This window comes from Bombina bombina, chromosome 2 (genome assembly GCF_027579735.1).
Source record: "Bombina bombina isolate aBomBom1 chromosome 2, aBomBom1.pri, whole genome shotgun sequence".
Lineage (NCBI taxonomy): Eukaryota > Metazoa > Chordata > Amphibia > Anura > Bombinatoridae > Bombina > Bombina bombina.
In genome coordinates, this window is record NC_069500.1 from 310,897,278 (window position 1) to 310,918,626 (window position 21,349).

At 41.9% G+C, this 21,349-nt stretch overlaps 1 protein-coding gene across 2 annotated transcripts in view; it reads left to right on the forward strand.

Annotated features, from left to right (window-relative positions):
* Positions 1-21,349, forward strand: part of SLC12A2 (solute carrier family 12 member 2) — a 368,917-nt gene that overhangs the window by 341,189 nt on the left and 6,379 nt on the right. For both annotated transcript variants that reach the window (XM_053701642.1, XM_053701641.1), the window contains 2 exons: positions 5,752-5,887; positions 6,370-6,437. In XM_053701642.1, coding sequence (XP_053557617.1) covers positions 5,752-5,887; positions 6,370-6,437 — 204 coding nt within the window. The remainder of the gene's footprint in view (positions 1-5,751; positions 5,888-6,369; positions 6,438-21,349) is intronic.

Here is a 21,349-nt window from a genome sequence, read left to right on the forward strand (position 1 = left end):
TAAGTACTTGCATTATTGATTGTGTTAGTTTATTATATTGTTTTTACAAGTTTTAAGCATTCTGAGAAGACCTGCGGGTCTGTGAGAGGACTGGTTCAGTCCTCATCGGCTTTGAGATGGTCGTCTGGGACTCTGTGGAGTTTCGGTCCGTCACACTCCGTAGATTCCGATTCTTTGGGATTTGAGTGTTTTTTCTTTCCCTGCGTGGCTTGAAGATGGAGGTTTTGCGCCTCTTTTCCACCGTTTTGGGCAGTCTTGCCTTTCCAGGGCTGTTGGACTTGTTCCTTTTTGGGCAGTCTTGCCTTTCCAGGGCTGTTGGACTTGTTCCTTTTTCTTGTTAAGTGTATCCAGTCCACGGATCATCCATTACTTGTGGGATATTCTCCTTCCCAACAGGAAGTTTCAAGAGGATCACTCACAGCAGAGCTGCTATATAGCTCCTCCCCTCACTGCCATACCCAGTCATTCTCTTGCAACTCTCAACTAAGATGGAGGTCGTAAGAGGACTGTGGTGTTTTATACTTAGTTTATTTCTTCAATCAAAAGTTTGTTATTTTTAAATGGTACCGGAGTGTACTGTTTATCTCAGGCAGTATTTAGAAGAAGAATCTGCCTGCGTTTTCTATGATCTTAGCAGAAGTAACTAAGATCCTTTGCTGTTCTCACATATTCTGAGGAGTGAGGTAACTTCAGAGAAAACGAATGTGCAGTTAAAATATTTTTCTAGGGATGGAATTTGCTAGAAAATGCTGCTGATACCGAAGTAATGTAAGTAAAGCCTTAAATGCAGTGATAGCGACTGGTATCAGGCTTATTAATAGAGATACATACGCTTATAAAAGTGTATTTTAAAACGTTTGCTGGCATGTTTAATCGTTTTTTACATATGTTTGGTGATAAAACTTATTGGGGCCTACTTTTTTCCACATGGCTGGCTTGAATTTTGCCTAGAAACAGTTCCCTGAGGCTTCCCACTGTTGTAATATGAGTGGGAGGGGCCTATTTTGGCGTTTTTTTGCACAGCAAAAATTACAGACACAGACATCCAGCTTCTTCCTCCATGATCCAGGTCTTCTCTGAAGGGCTCAAAAGTCGTATTGAGGGAGGTAAAAAGCCACAGTAGAGCTGTGGCAGTTGTGACTGTTTAAAAAACGTTTTTGTTATTCCGTTTTTGGTATTAAGGGGTTAATCATCCATTTGCAAGTGGCTGCAATGCTCTGCTAACTTATTACATACACTGTAAAAATTTCGTTAGTGTAACTGCATTTTTTTCACTGTTATTTCAAAATTTGGGAAAATTTGTGTTTCTTAAAGGCGCAGTAACGTTTTTTTTATATTGCTTGTAAACTTGTTTTAAAGTGTTTTCCAAGCTTACTAGTCTCATTGCTAGTCTGTTTAAACATGTCTGACACAGAGGAACCTACTTGTTCATTATGTTTGAAAGCCATGGTGGAGCCCCATAGGAGAATGTGTACTAAATGTATTGATTTCACCTTAAACAGTAAAGATCAGTCTTTATCTATAAAAGAATTATCACCAGATGGTTCTGTCGAGGGGGAAGTTATGCCGACTAACTCTCCCCACGTGTCAGACCCTTCGCCTCCCGCTCAGGGGACACACGCTAATATGGCGCCAATTACATGAGGGACGCCCATAGCGATTACCGTGTAGGACATGGCTGCAATCATGAATAATACCCTGTCAGAGGTATTATCCAGATTGCCTGAATTGTGTTTAAAACTGTTGCTCCCCCGTGGAGCTTAAACTTGGTTCTTCAAATTCTTCAGGGAGTTCCGTTTGAACCCCTTCATTCCATTGATATTAAACTTTTATCTTGGAAAGTTCTGTTTTTGATGGCTATTTCCTCGGCTCGAGGAGTCTGAGTTATCTGCCTTACATTGTGATTCTCCTTATCTGATTTTTCATTCAGACAAGGTAGTTCTGCGTACCAAACCTGGGTTTTTACCTAAGGTGGTTTCTAACAGGAATATCAATCAAGAGAATGTTGTTCCATCATTATGGCCTAATCCTTCTTCAAAGAAGGAACGTCTTTTGCATAATCTGAACGTAGTCCGTGCCTTGAAGTTTTACTTACAGGCTACTAAAGATTTTCGTCAAACATCTGCCCTGTTTGTCGTTTACTCTGGACAGAGGAGAGGTCAAAAAGCTTCGACAACCTCTCTCTCCTTTTGGCTTCGGAGCATAATACGCTTAGCCTATGAGACTGCTGGACAGCAGCCCCCTGAAAGGGATTACAGCTCATTCTACTAGAGCTGTGGCTTCCACCTGGGCCTTTAAAAATGAGGCCTCTGTTGAACAGATTTGCAAGGCTGCGACTTGGTCTTCGCTTCACACCTTTTCAAAATTTTACAAATTTGACACTTTTCTTCTTCGGAGGCTGTTTTTGGGAGAAAGGTTCTACAGGCAGTGGTTCCTTCCATTTAAGTCCCTGCCTTGTCCCTCCCATCATCCGTGTACTTTAGCTTTGGTATTGGTATCCCACAAGTAATGGATGATCCGTGGACTGGATACACTTAACAAGACAAAACATAATTTATGCTTACCTGATAAATTTATTTATCTTGTAGTGTATCCAGTCCACGGCCCGCCCTGTCCTTTTAAGGCAGGTTTAAATTTTAATTAAACTACAGTCACCACTGCACCCTATGGTTTCTCCTTTCTCGTCTTGTTTCGGTCGAATGACTGGATATGGCAGTGAGGGGAGGAGCTATATAGCAGCTCTGCTGTGGGTGATCCTCTTGCAACTTCCTGTTGGTAAGGAGAATATCCCACAGGTAATGGATGATCCGTGGACTGGATACACTACAAGAGAAATAAATTTATCAGGTAAGCATAAATTATGTTTTTTGGGCAGATGGGCACCTCAGCAGGGTAAGCTAAGGTGTAGATAGGTTGTGCAGTAACTGCGTACTAAGTTAGCTTCCTTCTGCTCACAAAAATAAAAAGTTACAGTTTAAAATTTAAAGAGACAGTAACGTTTTTCATGTGCTAATTTTTATTAAAATTAAGCTGTTTTGTTTCTCATCCCTTGTGACTCAGGATGGACCAAGAGGCCCTGCTGGTGTCTCTTGTTTTAGGCTTTGATGTCTATATGGTACTACCAATCCTTTATGTTCGTCATCTATTGAGAGAAAATTAATTTATAAAAATAGACTTTTTCTGAACCTACTCCTTCTAAGGTGCATGCTGTTTAGGAGTCTATTGACAATGGTCAAGATATGCCACAAATTTCTCCTATAGTGTCCCAAAAAATTTATAGCCCACATACAGTGCCCTGGTAACCTGAAAAAGGAAGATACTTCGGTAGTTTTTGAGGGGGAATTTTCCGATTCAGATGAGGTTGTTTTCTTTCAGTTTTAGCTTGAATACCTCCATTTGTTACTTAAGGAGGTTTTTGGCTCCTCTGACGCTACCGGCGTAGTCTATCCTGGAGATATTCCTGGGTGATGTGACCACGGATGCCAACCTGTCTGGGTCTTGTTTAAGGATTATGGACTCGGAAGTGTCTGCTCTCCTTTTAAACATCTTGGAGTTGAGAGCAATTCGCAATGCTCTGATGACTTGACCTCAGTCTTCCCTAGCTTGGTTCTAGTCGGACAATATCACCTCAAGGGTTTATATCAACAATTAGGGAGGAACTAGGGGTGAGCATTTCCATCCGGAAGTGTTCTCTTGGTAGACCTTCACATGGGGGGTTTCAGGAGTTGGCTTCTGTGGGCGTTTGTGGTACGGTTTATGGTTGTGTGATCCGCAGATCGTCCTGATAGATGTTCTGACGTTTTTCTTGGTTTTCAGTCTTGCATACCTTTTTCCTCTGTTCTCTTTCCACAAGTTATTACTTGTATTTTAAGGTGAGAACGGCAGTGATTTTATTAGCCACTGCTTGGCCTCACAGGATCTGGTATGTAGACCTAGTGGAAATGTCGTCTCTCCACCTTGGAGACTACCTCTGAGTCTTTTCCTTCATCCAAATCTCTGAAGCTAACTGCTTGAAGATTGGACGCATAGTTTTGTCTAAGCGGGGGGTTTTCTGAATTTTTTATCCTTTCTCCAGGGTGGTCTGGAGAAGGGTTTATCAGTCAGTACCCTGATGGGTCAGTTTTCTACATTGTATTTTTTGCTACATAAGAATCTGGTGGACGTGCCAAATGGGCAATCTTTTTGTCAGGCACTGGTCTACATCAGGCCTGTGTTTAAGTCGGTTGCTTAGGGTTTTACCCTTGTTCTTAAAGTTTTGCAGTAGGCTCTGTTTGAGCCTTTACTTTCCATAGATATTAAGTTATCTTGGAAGGTTTTGTTTCTCATTGCTATCTTTTCTGCTTGGAGAGTCTCGGAGCTCTCAGTTTTGCAGTGTGATTCACCTTATCTTTCATGCAGTTAAGGCGGTTATTCGTACTAATTAGGTTTTCTTCCTAAGTGGTTTCGGATAGATATATTAATCAGAAAATTGTTGTTCCTTCTCTGTGTCCTTATCTATCTTCTCATAAGGAACGTTTGTTGCACAACTTTGATGTTGTGCATGCTTTTATTTTCTATCTACAGGCGACTAAGGATTGTCGCCAGTTTGCTGTTTGTTTCTCTGGGAAACATAAAGGTCAGAAAGTAGTAGTATAATGCGTTTGGTTTATGAGACTGCTGGACAGCAGCCTCCTGAGAGAATTTCAGCTCATTTTACTAGGGCTGTCCTTTCTTCTTGGTCTTTCAAGTTTCTGTAGAACAGATTTGCAAGGCTGCAACTTGGTCCTCTCTGCATACTTTTTCCAAATTTGATATTTTTGTCTCAGCTGAGGCTTCTTTCGGGAGAAAGGTTCTTCATTCAGTGGTGCCTTCTGTTTAGGTTACCTGTCTTGTCCCTCCCTAATCATCTGTGTCCTCTAGCTTGGGTATTGGTTCCCACTAGTAATTGATGATTCCGTGGATTCACTGTATCTTAGGAAAGAAAACATAATTTATGCTTACCTGATAAATTTATTTATTTCCGGATATGGTGAGTCCACGGCCCACCCTTTATTTTAAGATAGTTATTTTTAACTAAAACCTCAGGCACCTCTACACCTTTGTGTTATCTTCTTTTTCTATTTTCCCTTCGGCTGAATGCCTGGAGGTTATGGGTAAGGGAAGTGACATATATAGCAGCTTTGCTGTGGTGCTCTTTGCCTCCTCCTGCTGGCCAGGAGTGATATTCCCACTAGTAATTGATGACTCCGTAGACTCACCCTATCCGGAAAGAAAGAAATGTATCAGGTGAGCATAAATTATGGGTTTTTTTCTGTCATGGTTTAGAAAGAGCATGCCATTTTAAAAATAACTTCCCAATGTACTTGCTTCATTCTCTTGATATAATTTGTTGAGAAACATATCTAAATAGGCTCAGTAGCTTCTGATTGGTGGCTGCACATAGATACCTCGTGTGATTGGCCCACCCATGTGCATTGCTATTTCTTCAACAAAGGATATATAAAGAATGAAGCAAATTATATAATAGAAGTACATTGGAATGTTGTTTAAAATTGTATTCTCTATCCAAATCACAAAAAAAAAATGAGTCTCATGTCCCTTTAAGGCTGTGTTTGATCACTTTTTTGGTGAACAGTGAAACACATATAAACAATCCTCTTATCAACGAGTGACTGTTGTATATATTCAGTACAAGTGTACATATTTATTTTTTTTATGTCTTTTTGGCCCCTCTGACTTGTGCCCAGATAATGCAATTTTGTTTTCTTTTAGTGTTGCAGCCTTTGATGAAATGATTGAGCCCTTCAGACTTCGTGAGGATGAAAAGGAACAAGATGTTGCAGACAAAATGAAAGAGGAAGAACCTTGGAGAATCACAGATAATGAGCTAGAACTTTATAAAACAAAGGCATGTTTATCGCCTTATCTCATTTGTTCCATTTTGTGCATTTGCAGTTTCTTTTTATTAGTAGAGAGAAAATGAAGCTAACATCTGTTAATTCTAATGTATATTTTAATATTCAAATTACTATAAAATGACATGACTTGTCTAAAATGTACATGGCCTGAAACAGGATTCAGTTATGTAATAGGATTCTGTTTGGATATTGTTAGTACTACTGTAGCAGATGTTCTCTGTGAATGCTGAACATGCTTCAAACTATTTAAATATTTATAACAGGAAATAATGTGTAGCCAAAAGCGTTTCCTCCTTTGTCTTTTCTAGTAATACAGGCTTGACTGATCTGCATACTATGGCCATATACAAGTCATTTGTGCAACACATGTAAAACTGTCATGTACAGGACTGAACCCTTGTAAGAATGTAGGGAATAACTTTGCTGCAGTTTGATGTTTAAACCGTTTGTTTTTTTTTCTGTTTTCAATTAGACACACCGCCAGATCCGATTGAACGAGTTGTTGAAAGAACACTCGAGCACAGCCAATGTCATTGTCATGTAAGTGTAAATCAATATTTTATAAGAATCTTCTCTAAGGTCAGCATGTTTGCTGTTAGATGTTTGAATGTTCTATGTGTGTCAAAAAGCAAGTGAAAGACTAAAATGCAAATACACATAAAAAAAAGTTAAATCCAACTGATCAAACAAATGACATATCACATAAAATGTAGAAACAATAGTTTGTAAATAGTTTTATTTGTTCACTGATTAGTAATCGGCAAGATGCCTGAAAGTGTAAAATATGTATGTTGTAACCTAGGTTTCTTTCTTTGCGGAGGCCAATCCAGATGAAACCAAGAAATAGTTTGAAGGTGGAGTAAATAAATAAATTGCCTGACTAAACACAGGCCCAGTCAGTTGGTGCTGGATGCTAAATAATATATTAAACTATACGTGAGGGAGAGAGGACCCCCAAAGCACTCCAAAGGAATCACTTAACCCCACACAGAAAGGGGGATCATAAATACAGCATAACTTTTATTAAATAAATAATGACTAAAATAACAAACACATTTAAAAATTAACTTATGAATTCCAAACCTAATTACCACAACAAAAATGAGTTAGTTAGACCATATGATATAGGTTAGAGAAAAGCACAATATGGGTAACTATCCCCATTAAAGTCCAAAACACAGAGCTTAAGGTCCCTCACTAAAGGCTATCTGTGACTATAAAACCTCCACAAGGGAGCAAATGGGATTGGCAATTTGCTAATCTCTCATGTTGCAACACTGCAATTATTTAAAAATCACTGGGTTATTCCCGTGTTAGTCTTTTAGCCATGTACAAACAAAATCAATTCAAATTAAACAAAATTACCCAAGTGACCCATAGCACACAGATGTAGAACCAGTTTTGCCCTGCTATGTGTAACCGATGCTTTAACCAATAAAATTGCCATACACAATTAAGTCACCCCAAAGCACCGCCCAGATCGACATCCGTCTAATTCACTGGTTTTCAAACCTGTCCTCAGGTCCAGGTTTTCTGGATTACCTTGGTTGAGACCATGTAAAATTACCATGTTTACTAATCAGATGATTATTTCACCTGTGTTCCACTTCAGATAAACTCAAAATGTGGCTTGTTAGAGAGGCCTGAGGACAGGTTTGAAAACCAGTGATCTAATCATATTTAAGTATAGGCTTAGCCCATGACATAACCCACTTGGAATATGTTTTAACAGTAACATTTTAGTTGTCCAGTGGGCAATCTACATATACAGGGGTACAGTATACACTGGACAACTAAAATGTTGTCCAGTGTTAGTCTCTTAGCCATGTACAAACAAAATCAATTCAAATTAAACAAAATTACCCAAGTGGCCTAGGTAGGGAGAGGATTACGCCAGGAATGTCTGATGTGTTAAGCATTGTAGCTTTATCAAAGGCATGGTAATGATATATAAATCTAATCAATTACAAAAGGCGTCAGTGACAACAATAGACTGTAAGACCCATAAAACTACAGTTTAGAACCAATCACGGAATTTATTATATATCCCTAGGTTCGAACGTATATGTTCAGACCAGGTAAACACCTCTTTGGTAGCTGATTCAAATTACTTGCTTATAGACAGAGCACACACATGTAGAACCAGTTTTGCCCTGCTATGTGTAACCAATGCTTTAACCAATAAAATTGCCATACACAATTAAGTCACCCCAAAGCACCGCCCAGATCGACATCCGTCTAATCCATAATTAGATGCCGTCATGTTGGATCGATGTAGTTCATTGGCAGCAACCTGATCGCTATATGAGAGTGAACTGTCACACATCAGGATCTTGTTCATAGTACATAACAAATTTTTTATTATGTAATATATTTTGGCTGTATTCATATTACGGCGAAAGTGGCTCTACTGGTTTGCGCTCTGTTTGATGACTGTAAGCAAGTAATTGGCTACCAAAGAGGTTTTCACCTGGTCTGATATATCATAAATTCTGTGGTTGTTCTAAACTGTAGTTTTATGGACCTTACAGTCTATGAATGGTTGTCACTTACAGCTTTTGTGATTGGTTAGATAAGTTTATATATTCCCGTGACAGAAAGGGCTTAATGCCTTTGATAAAACTATGATGCGAAACACACATCAGGCGTTCCTGTCGTAATCCTCTCCTTATCTAGGCCACTTGGGTAATTTTGTGTCATTTGAATTAGTTTTGTTTGTACATGGCTACAAGACTAGCACAGGGATTACCCAGTGCTTTTTAAATAATTGCAGTGTTGCAACATGAGAGATTAGCAGATCACCTTTGCTCCCTTGTGGAGGTTTCATAGTCACAGATAGCCTTAAAGGGACACTAAACCCAATTTTTTTTTCCTGATTTAGATAGACCATGCAATTTTAAGCAACTTTCTAATTTACTCCTATTAGCAAATGTTTCTTCTGTTAAGTGTGATCAGTCCACGGGTCATCATTACTTCTGGGATATTACTCCTCCCCAACAGGAAGTGCAAGAGGATTCACCCAGCAGAGCTGCATATAGCTCCTCCCCTCTACGTCACTCCCAGTCATTCTCTTGCACCCAACGACTAGATAGGATGTGTGAGAGGACTATGGTGATTATACTTAGTTTTATATCTTCAATCAAAAGTTTGTTATTTTAAAATAGCACCGGAGTGTGTTATTACCTCTCTGGCAGAGTTTGAAGAAGAATCTACCAGAGTTTTGCTATGATTTTAGCCGGAGTACTTAAGATCATATTGCTGTTCTCGGCCATCTGAGGAGTGAGGTAAACTTCAGATCAGGGGACAGCGGGCAGATGAATCTGCATAGAGGTATGTAGCAGTTTTTATTTTCTGACAATGGAATTGATGAGAAAATCCTGCCATACCGATATAATGTCATGTATGTATACTTTACACTTCAGTATTCTGGGGAATGGTACTTCACTAGAATTACACTGTAAGAAATACATAAAGCTGTTTAATAACTAGAGATTATGTTTAACGTTTTTGCTGGAATGTAAAATCGTTTTCATTTGCTGAGGTACTGAGTGAATAAATGTTTGGGCACTATTTTTCCACTTGGCAGTTGCTTAATCTGTTTTTCTGACAGTTTCTGTTCTCCCTCACTGCTGTGTGTGAGGGGGAGGGGCCGTTTTTTGGCGCTTTTACTATGCATCAAATATTTCAGTCAGCAACTCATTGTATTCCCTGCATGATCCGGTTCATCTCTACAGAGCTCAGGGGTCTTCAAAACTTATTTTGAGGGAGGTAATTTCTCTCAGCAGAGCTGTGAGAATTATAGTTTGACTGAGATAAAAAACGTTTATTCTGTAATTTGTTTCCTGCTTTCAGAATTTGTTATCTTTGCTAATGGGATTAAACCTTTGCTAAAGTTGTGTTGTTTACAAGGATTGAGGCTATAACTGTTTCAATTTATTAATTTTCAACTGTCATAGATCTTCTGTGCTTCTTAAAGGCACAGTACGTTTTAATATTATTCTAATTGTATTGTAGTTCCAAGTTGCAAGTTTATTTGCTAGTGTGTTAAACATGTCTGATTCAGAGGATGATACCTGTGTCATTTGTTGCAATGCCAAAGTGGAGCCCAATAGAAATTTATGTACTAACTGTATTGATGCTACTTTAAATAAAAGTCAATCTGTACAAATTGAACAAATTTCACCAAACAACGAGGGGAGAGTTATGCCGACTAACTCGCCTCACGTGTCAGTACCTACATCTCCCGCTCAGAGGGAGGTGCGTGATATTGTAGCGCCGAGTACATCTGGGCGGCCATTACAAATCACATTGCAGGATATGGCTACTGTTATGACTGAGGTTTTGGCTAAATTACCAGAACTAAGAGGTAAGCGTGATCACTCTGGGGTGAGAACAGAGTGCGCTGATAATATTAGGGCCATGTCAGACACTGCGTCACAGGTGGCAGAACATGAGGACGGAGAACTTCATTCTGTGGGTGACGGTTCTGATCCAAACAGACTGGATTCAGATATTTCAAATTTTAAATTTAAACTGGAAAACCTCCGTGTATTACTAGGGGAGGTGTTAGCGGCTCTGAATGATTGTAACACAGTTGCAATACCAGAGAAAATGTGTAGGTTGGATAAATATTTTGCGGTACCGACGAGTACTGAGGTTTTTCCTATACCTAAGAGACTTACTGAAATTGTTACTAAGGAGTGGGATAGACCCGGTGTGCCGTTCTCACCCCCTCCGATATTTAGAAAAATGTTTCCAATAGACGCCACCACAAGGGACTTATGGCAAACGGTCCCTAAGGTGGAGGGAGCAGTTTCTACCTTAGCTAAGCGTACCACTATCCCGGTGGAGGATAGCTGTGCTTTTTCAGATCCAATGGATAAAAAATTAGAGGGTTTCCTTAAGAAAATGTTTGTTCAACAAGGTTTTATATTGCAACCCCTTGCATGCATTGCGCCGATCACGGCTGCAGCGGCATTCTGGATTGAGTCTCTGGAAGAGAACATTGGTTCAGCTACTCTGGACGACATTACGGACAGGCTTAGAGTCCTTAAACTAGCTAATTCATTCATTTCGGAGGCCGTAGTACATCTTACTAAACTTACGGCGAAGAATTCAGGATTCGCCATTCAGGCACGCAGGGCGCTGTGGCTAAAATCCTGGTCAGCTGATGTTACTTCTAAGTCTAAATTGCTTAATATACCTTTCAAAGGGCAGACCTTATTCGGGCCCGGGTTGAAAGAGATTATCGCTGACATTACAGGAGGTAAAGGCCATGCCCTGCCTCAGGACAAAGCCAAAGCCAAGACTAGACAGTCTAATTTTCGTTCCTTTCGTAATTTCAAAGCAGGAGCAGCATCAACTTCCTCTGCACCAAAACAGGAAGGAGCTGTTGCTCGCTACAGACAAGGCTGGAAACCTAACCAGTCCTGGAACAAGGGCAAGCAGACTAGGAAACCTGCTGCTGCCCCTAAAACAGCATGAATTGAGGGCCCCCGATCCGGGATCGGATCTAGTGGGGGGCAGACTTTCTCTCTTCGCCCAGGCTTGGGCAAGAGATGTTCAGGATCCCCGGGCGCTAGAGATAATATCTCAGGGATACCTTCTGGACTTCAAATACTCTCCTCCAAGAGAGAGATTTCATCTGTCAAGATTGTCAACAATCCAGACAAAGAAAGAGGCGTTTCTACGCTGCGTACAAGAGCTCTTGTTAATGGGAGTAATCCATCCAGTTCCACGATCGGAACAGGGACAGGGGTTTTACTCAAACCTGTTTGTGGTTCCCAAAAAAGAGGGAACTTTCAGACCAATCCTGGACTTAAAGATCCTAAACAAATTCCTAAGAGTTCCATCGTTCAAGATGGAGACTATTCGGACAATTTTACCTATGTTCCAAGAGGGTCAATACATGACCACTGTAGATTTAAAAGATGCTTACCTTCACATACCGATTCACAAAGATCATTATCGGTACCTAAGGTTTGCCTTCCTAGACAGGCATTACCAGTTTGTGGCTCTTCCATTCGGATTGGCTACAGCTCCAAGAATCTTCACAAAGGTTCTGGGTGCTCTTCTGGCGGTACTAAGACCGCGGGGAATCTCGGTAGCTCCATACCTAGACGACATTCTGATACAAGCTTCAAGCTTTCAAACTGCCAAGTCTCATACAGAGTTAGTGCTGGCATTTCTAAGGTCACATGGATGGAAGGTGAACGAAAAGAAAAGTTCACTCGTTCCACTCACAAGAGTTCCCTTCCTGGGGACTCTTATAGATTCTGTAGAAATGAAGATTTACCTGACAGAGGACAGGCTAACAAGACTTCAAAGTGCTTGCCGCACCCTTCATTCCATTCAACACCCGTCAGTGGCTCAATGCATGGAGGTAATCGGCTTAATGGTAGCGGCAATGGACATAGTACCCTTTGCACGCTTACACCTCAGACCACTGCAACTGTGCATGCTAAGTCAGTGGAATGGGGATTACTCAGACTTATCCCCTTCTCTGAATCTGGATAAAGAGACCAGAAATTCTCTTCTATGGTGGCTTTCTCGGCCACATCTGTCCAGGGGGATGCCATTCAGCAGACCAGACTGGACAATTGTAACAACAGACGCCAGCCTTCTAGGTTGGGGTGCCGTCTGGAATTCTCTGAAGGCTCAGGGACAATGGAGTCAGGAGGAGAGTCTCCTGCCAATAAACATTCTGGAATTGACAGCAGTTCTCAATGCCCTCCTGGCTTGGCCCCAGTTGACAACTCGGGGGTTCATCAGGTTTCAGTCGGACAACATCACGACTGTAGCTTACATCAACCATCAGGGAGGGACAAGAAGCTCCCTAGCTATGATGGAAGTATCAAAGATAATTTGCTGGGCAGAGTCTCACTCTTGCCACCTGTCAGCAATCCACATCCCGGGAGTGGAGAACTGGGAGGCGGATTTCTTAAGTCGTCAGACTTTTCATCCGGGGGAGTGGGAACTTCATCCGGAGGTCTTTGCCCAAATACTTCGACGTTGGGGCAAACCAGAGATAGATCTCATGGCGTCTCGACAGAACGCCAAGCTTCCTCGTTACGGGTCCAGATCCAGGGATCCAGGAGCAGTCCTGATAGATGCTCTGACAGCACCTTGGGACTTCAGGATGGCTTACGTGTTTCCACCCTTTCCGTTGCTTCCTCGATTGATTGCCAGAATCAAACAAGAGAGAGCATCAGTGATTCTAATAGCACCTGCGTGGCCACGCAGGACTTGGTATGCAGACCTGGTGGACATGTCATCCTGTCCACCTTGGTCTCTACCTCTGAAACAGGACCTTCTGATACAGGGTCCCTTCAAACATCAAAATCTAACTTCTCTGAAGCTGACTGCTTGGAAATTGAACGCTTGATTTTATCAAGACGTGGATTTTCTGAGTCAGTTATTGATACCTTAATACAGGCTAGGAAACCTGTTACCAGAAAGATTTACCATAAGATATGGCGTAAATACCTATATTGGTGTGAATCCAAAGGTTACTCTTGGAGTAAGGTTAGGATTCCTAGGATATTGTCTTTTCTACAAGAAGGTTTAGAAAAGGGTTTATCTGCTAGTTCATTAAAGGGACAGATCTCAGCTCTGTCCATTCTGTTACACAAACGTCTGTCAGAAGTTCCTGACGTCCAGGCTTTTTGTCAGGCTTTGGCCAGAATTAAGCCTGTGTTTAAAACTGTTGCTCCACCATGGAGTTTAAACCTTGTTCTTAATGTTTTACAGGGCGTTCCGTTTGAACCCCTTCATTCCATTGATATAAAGTTGTTATCTTGGAAAGTTCTATTTTTAATGGCTATTTCCTCGGCTCGAAGAGTCTCTGAATTATCAGCCTTACATTGTGATTCTCCTTATTTGATTTTTCATTCGGATAAGGTAGTCCTGCGTACTAAACCTGGGTTCTTACCTAAGGTAGTTACTAACAGGAATATCAATCAAGAAATTGTTGTTCCTTCTTTATGCCCAAATCCTTCTTCAAAGAAGGAACGTCTACTGCACAACCTGGATGTAGTCCGTGCTCTAAAATTTTACTTACAGGCAACTAAGGAATTTCGACAAACGTCTTCTCTGTTTGTCATTTACTCTGGGCAGAGGAGAGGTCAAAAAGCTTCCGCTACCTCTCTTTCTTTTTGGCTTCGTAGCATAATTCGTTTAGCTTATGAGACTGCTGGACAGCAGCCTCCTGAAAGAATTACAGCTCATTCTACTAGAGCTGTGGCTTCCACTTGGGCCTTCAAGAATGAGGCCTCTGTTGAACAGATTTGCAAGGCTGCAACTTGGTCTTCGCTTCATACTTTTTCCAAATTTTACAAATTTGACACTTTTGCTTCATCGGAGGCTATTTTTGGGAGAAAGGTTCTTCAGGCAGTGGTTCCTTCTGTATAAAGAGCCTGCCTATCCCTCCCGTCATCCGTGTACTTTTGCTTTGGTATTGGTATCCCAGAAGTAATGATGACCCGTGGACTGATCACACTTAACAGAAGAAAACATAATTTATGCTTACCTGATAAATTCCTTTCTTCTGTAGTGTGATCAGTCCACGGCCCGCCCTGTTTTTAAGGCAGGTAAATATTTTTTAATTTATACTCCAGTCACCACTTCACCCTTGGCTTTTCCTTTCTCGTTGGTCCTTGGTCGAATGACTGGGAGTGACGTAGAGGGGAGGAGCTATATGCAGCTCTGCTGGGTGAATCCTCTTGCACTTCCTGTTGGGGAGGAGTAATATCCCAGAAGTAATGATGACCCGTGGACTGATCACACTACAGAAGAAAGGAATTTATCAGGTAAGCATAAATTATGTTTTTTCATTCTCTTGCTATCTTTATTTGAAAAAGCAGTAACCTAAGCTAAGAAGCTTGCCCATCTTTGGTTCAGCATCCTGGATAGCACTTGCTTATTGGTGGCTACATTTAGGAAGGCCACAATTTTCAGAATTAAATGGGGCAGTTTATTTGTTTGTTTTTTTTATTCCCCTTTAAAGGGATTGTACACTAAATTGCCTTTATTTAATGTGTTCCCAGTGGTCCATTTTTTACCTTTTGGAATGTATTTATTGATTTCTAAACAGGTCTTTATTTTGACATTTGAAATAACTACCTTTTCTTTTTAATGACACGATGAGTCCACGGATCATCGTAATTACTATTGGGTATATCACTCCTGCCCTGCAGGAGGCGGCAAAGAGCACCACAGCAAAGCTGTTAAATAGCTCCTTCCCTCCCTTCCACCCCAGTCATTCTCTTTGCCTACGTTAAGAGCAAGGAGGCGGTACATTCGGTGTTAGAAAAGATTCTTCAATCAAGAGTTTATTATTTTTAAAAGTAGTACAAGATTGTGCTGCTTTGTTCTAGGGTGTAGCCGTAGTCCATATCAGTCTCTTCAGTAGAGCAATGGTGGCTTTAGAGCAATGGGAACTTGTGGGATAAAATTCTCACTGCGCCTCCCATATATTTATGCTGCCCTAATTCTGATAACCTAAGTAAGATTACTCAGGCTTTATCCTTTTTCCACAGGACTATGTGAGGGAGAGGACCTCTCAATCCTGGTGAGCTGCCCTGCTGTCGGGCAGATTTTAAAGTGGTAAGTGCTGACTTTTTATTCTGGGTCTGGGAAAAAGGATCTCAGTGGAAGTGGAGCACTTATTTACCTGGGACTTATCTCCTGTATATATAAAAAAGGAGGGGATTTCAGTGACAGCACGTTGTAAGCAGGCACTGGGGATGAGGAGACTAGTTAGATGGTTTTATATATCTGAGGGATAAGGACTCAGTGGGAGGTGATGTATTTGTCACATTTAGAGGCTAAGCTGCTGTCTAGCAAGCGGTAGCCTAATTTGCCCCCAGGCTTCAAAGATGGTTCAGTTAGCTCCCAGTGGCTTAGTTGTTAGCAATAATAATGGCGACCGGGAGATTGAATGTTGTAACACCCACGGTGGGCGGAGCTATTGGTGGCACCAATTTGGGCTGCGCACTCTTTTTCTTCACTTCCGATTTCGGAAACAGAAGGAAGAATCTCTGTTTGTTTAACACAGTACTTATTACATATTAGTGAGGCCGGACAGCGTTACAGATACGTTCCGGACCTTTTCATGAGCAAGATGTAGGCAGTTTGTTTTTATAAAGGTTTCGCTTTGAAAATAAAGTTTTTTGGGCAGATGGGCACCTCAGCAGGGTAAGCTGAGGTGTAGATAGGTTGTGCAGTAACTGCATACTAAGTTAGCTTCCTTCTGCTCACAAAAATAAAAAGTTACAGTTTAAAATTTAAAGAGAGTAATGTTTTTCATGTGCTAATTTTTATTAAAAAATTTAAGCTGTTTTGTTTATCTCCTCCTTTATGGTTCCTCATCTATTGAGAGAAAATTAATTTATAAAAATAGACTTTTTCTGAACCTACTCCTTCTAAGGCGCATGCTGTTTAGGAGTCTATTGACAATGGTCAAGATATGCCACAAATTTCTCCTATAGTGTCCCAAAAAATTTATAGCCCACATGCAGTGCCCTGCGCTTCCTCTCACACTCCACTTGGAGTTACCTTGCATTTCATGCATTGTCTGTTTTTCCCATGCTGTAGGGAAAAGTGCAAGAGGATATATTTTCAATCAATTAGTGTGATTGATTCAGTAGTAACTATTCCGAAGGTTTTTTCCCGGTAACCTGAAAAAGGAAGATACTTCAGTAGTTTTTGAGGGAGAATTTTCCGATTCTGATGGGATAATACCCTTATTTGATCCTTAGGTTGTTTTCTTTCAGTTCTAGCTTGAATACTTCCATTTGTTACTTGAGGTTTTTGGCTACCCTAGGCGACTCAGACACTACCGGCGTAGTCTATCCTAGAGAGTCCAGTAACTTATACTAATATTGTGACATGCCCTTCATGGTGGAAGTATTTTCTGTACCAGATAGGGCTATACAGATATTTGCTCAGGAATTGGAGAAACATTTCTCCAACATAGGTGTGTCCGGTCCACGGCGTCATCCTTACTTGTGGGATATTCTCTTCCCCAACAGGAAATGGCAAAGAGCCCAGCAAAGCTGGTCACATGATCCCTCCTAGGCTCCGCCTACCCCAGTCATTCTCTTTGCCGTTGTACAGGCAACATCTCCACGGAGATGGCTTAGAGTTTTTTAGTGTTTAACTGTAGTTTTTATTATTCAATCAAGAGTTTGTTATTTTGAAATAGTGCTGGTATGTACTATTTACTCAGAAACAGAAAAGAGATGAAGATTTCTGTTTGTATGAGGAAAATGATTTTAGCAACCGTCACTAAAATCCATGGCTGTTCCACACAGGACTGTTGAGAGCAATTAACTTCAGTTGGGGGAACAGTGAGCAGTCTCTTGCTGCTTGAGGTATGACACATTCTAACAAGACGATGTAATGCTGGAAGCTGTCATTTTCCCTATGGGATCCGGTAAGCCATGTTTATTACGATCGTAAATAAGGGCTTCACAAGGGCTTATTAAGACTGTAGACTTTTTCTGGGCTAAATCGATTCATTATTAACACATATTTAGCCTTGAGGAATCATTTTATCTGGGTATTTTGATATAATAATATCGGCAGGCACTGTTTTAGACACCTTATTCTTTAGGGGCTTTCCCAAATCATAGGCAGAGCCTCATTTTCGCGCCGGTGTTGCGCACTTGTTTTTGAGAGGCATGGCATGCAGTCGCATGTGAGAGGAGCTCTGATACTTAGAAAAGACTTTCTGAAGGCGTCATTTGGTATCGTATTCCCCTTTGGGCTTGGTTGGGTCTCAGCAAAGCAGATACCAGGGACTGTAAAGGGGTTAAAGTTCAAAACGGCTCCGGTTCCGTTATTTTAAGGGTTAAAGCTTCCAAATTTGGTGTGCAATACTTTTAAGGCTTTAAGACACTGTGGTGAAAATTTGGTGAATTTTGAACAATTCCTTCATGTTTTTTCGCAATTGCAGTAATAAAGTGTGTTCAGTTTAAAATTTAAAGTGACAGTAACGGTTTTATTTTAAAACGTTTTTTGTACTTTGTTATCAAGTTTATGCCTGTTTAACATGTCTGAACTACCAGATAGACTGTGTTCTGAATGTGGGGAAGCCAGAATTCCTATTCATTTAAATAAATGTGATTTATGTGACAATGACAATGATGCCCAAGATGATTCCTCAAGTGAGGGGAGTAAGCATGGTACTGCATCATTCCCTCCTTCGTCTACACGAGTCTTGCCCACTCAGGAGGCCCCTAGTACATCTAGCGCGCCAATACTCCTTACTATGCAACAATTAACGGCTGTAATGGATAATTCTGTCAAAAACATTTTAGCCAAAATGAACACTTATCAGCGTAAGCGCGACTGCTCTGTTTTAGATACTGAAGAGCATGACGACGCTGATAATAATGTTTCTGAAGGGCCCCTAACCCAGTCTGATGGGGCCAGGGAGGTTTTGTCTGAGGGAGAAATTACTGATTCAGGGAACATTTCTCAACAAGCTGAACCTGATGTGATTACGTTTAAATTTAAGTTGGAACATCTCCGCATTCTGCTTAAGGAGGTATTATCCAGAGAAACTATGTAAAATGGACAAGTTCCTAGAGGTGCCGGGGCTCCCAGAAGCTTTTCCTATACCCAAGCGGGTGGCGGACATTGTTAATAAAGAATGGGAAAGGCCCGGTATTCCTTTCGTCCCTCCCCCCATATTTAAAAAATTGTTTCCTATGGTCGACCCCAGAAAGGACTTATGGCAGACAGTCCCCAAGGTCGAGGGAGCGGTTTCCACTTTAAACAAACGCACCACTATACCCATAGAGGATAGTTGTGCTTTCAAAGATCCTATGGATAAAAAATTAGAAGGTTTGCTTAAAAAGATGTTTGTTCAGCAGGGTTACCTTCTACAACCAATTTCATGCATTGTCCCTGTCGCTACAGCCGCATGTTTCTGGTTCGATGAGCTGATAAAGGCGGTCGATAGTGATTCTCCTCCTTATGAGGAGATTATGGACAAAATCAATGCTCTCAAATTGGCTAATTCTTTCACCCTAGACGCCACTTTGCAATTGGCTAGGTTAGCGGCTAAGAATTCTGGGTTTGCTATTGTGGCGCGCAGAGCGCTTTGGTTGAAATCTTGGTCGGCTGATGCGTCTTCCAAGAACAAGCTACTTAACATTCCTTTCAAGGGGAAAACGCTGTTTGGCCCTGACTTGAAAGAGATTATCTCTGATATCACTGGGGGTAAGGGCCACGCCCTTCCTCAGGATCGGCCTTTCAAGGCAAAAAATAAACCTAATTTTCGTCCCTTTCGTAGAAACGGACCAGCCCAAAGTGCTACGTCCTCTAAGCAAGAGGGTAATACTTCTCAAGCCAAGCCAGCTTGGAGACCAATGCAAGGCTGGAACAAGGGAAAGCAGGCCAAGAAACCTGCCACTGCAACCAAGACAGCATGAAATGTTGGCCCCCGATCCGGGACCGGATCTGGTGGGGGGCAGACTCTCTCTCTTCGCTCAGGCTTGGGCAAGAGATGTTCTGGATCCTTGGGCGCTAGAAATAGTCTCCCAAGGTTATCTTCTGGAATTCAAGGGACTTCCCCCAAGGGGGAGGTTCCACAGGTCTCAGTTGTCTTCAGACCACATAAAAAGACAGGCATTCTTACATTGTGTAGAAGACCTGTTAAAAATGGGAGTGATTCATCCTGTTCCATTAAGAGAACAAGGGATGGGGTTCTACTCCAATCTGTTCATAGTTCCCAAAAAAGAGGGAACGTTCAGACCAATCTTAGATCTCAAGATCTTAAACAAGTTTCTCAAGGTTCCATCGTTCAAGATGGAAACCATTCGAACTATTCTTCCTTCCATCCAGGAAGGTCAATTCATGACCACGGTGGATTTAAAGGATGCGTATCTACATATTCCTATCCACAAGGAACATCATCGGTTCCTAAGGTTCGCATTCCTGGACAAGCATTACCAGTTCGTGGCGCTTCCTTTCGGATTAGCCACTGCTCCAAGGATTTTCACAAAGGTACTAGGGTCCCTTCTAGCTGTGCTAAGACCAAGGGGCATTGCTGTAGTACCTTACTTGGACGACATTCTGATTCAAGCGTCGTCCCTTCCTCAAGCAAAGGCTCACACGGACATTGTCCTGGCCTTTCTCAGATCTCACGGATGGAAAGTGAACGTGGAAAAGAGTTCTCTATCTCCGTCAACAAGGGTTCCCTTCTTGGGAACAATAATAGACTCCTTAGAAATGAGGATTTTTCTGACAGAGGCCAGAAAAACAAAACTTCTAGACTCTTGTCGGATACTTCATTCCGTTCCTCTTCCTTCCATAGCTCAGTGCATGGAAGTGATCGGGTTGATGGTAGCGGCAATGGACATAGTTCCTTTTGCGCGCATTCATCTAAGACCATTACAACTGTGCATGCTCAGTCAGTGGAATGGGGACTATACAGACTTGTCTCCGAAGATACAAGTAAATCAGAGGACCAGAGACTCACTCCGTTGGTGGCTGTCCCTGGACAACCTGTCACAAGGGATGACATTCCGCAGACCAGAGTGGGTCATTGTCACGACCGACGCCAGTCTGATGGGCTGGGGCGCGGTCTGGGGATCCCTGAAAGCTCAGGGTCTTTGGTCTCGGGAAGAATCTCTTCTACCGATAAATATTCTGGAACTGAGAGCGATATTCAATGCTCTCAAGGCTTGGCCTCAGCTAGCGAGGGCCAAGTTCATACGGTTTCAATCAGACAACATGACAACTGTTGCGTACATCAACCATCAGGGGGGAACAAGGAGTTCCCTAGCGATGGAAGAAGTGACCAAAATCATTCTATGGGCGGAGTCTCACTCCTGCCACCTGTCTGCTATCCACATCCCAGGAGTGGAAAATTGGGAAGCGGATTTTCTGAGTCGTCAGACATTGCATCCGGGGGAGTGGGAACTCCATCCGGAAATCTTTGCCCAAGTCACTCAGCTGTGGGGCATTCCAGACATGGATCTGATGGCCTCTCGTCAGAACTTCAAAGTTCCTTGCTACGGGTCCAGATCCAGGGATCCCAAGGCGGCTCTAGTGGATGCACTAGTAGCACCTTGGACCTTCAAACTAGCTTATGTGTTCCCGCCGTTTCCTCTCATCCCCAGGCTGGTAGCCAGGATCAATCAGGAGAGGGCGTCGGTGATCTTGATAGCTCCTGCGTGGCCACGCAGGACTTGGTATGCAGATCTGGTGAATATGTCATCGGCTCCACCTTGGAAGCTACCTTTGAGACGAGACCTTCTTGTTCAGGGTCCGTTCGAACATCCGAATCTGGTTTCACTCCAGCTGACTGCTTGGAGATTGGACGCTTGATCTTATCGAAGCGAGGGTTCTCAGATTCTGTTATCGATACTCTTGTTCAGGCCAGAAAGCCTGTAACTAGAAAGATTTACCACAAAATTTGGAAAAAATATATCTGTTGGTGT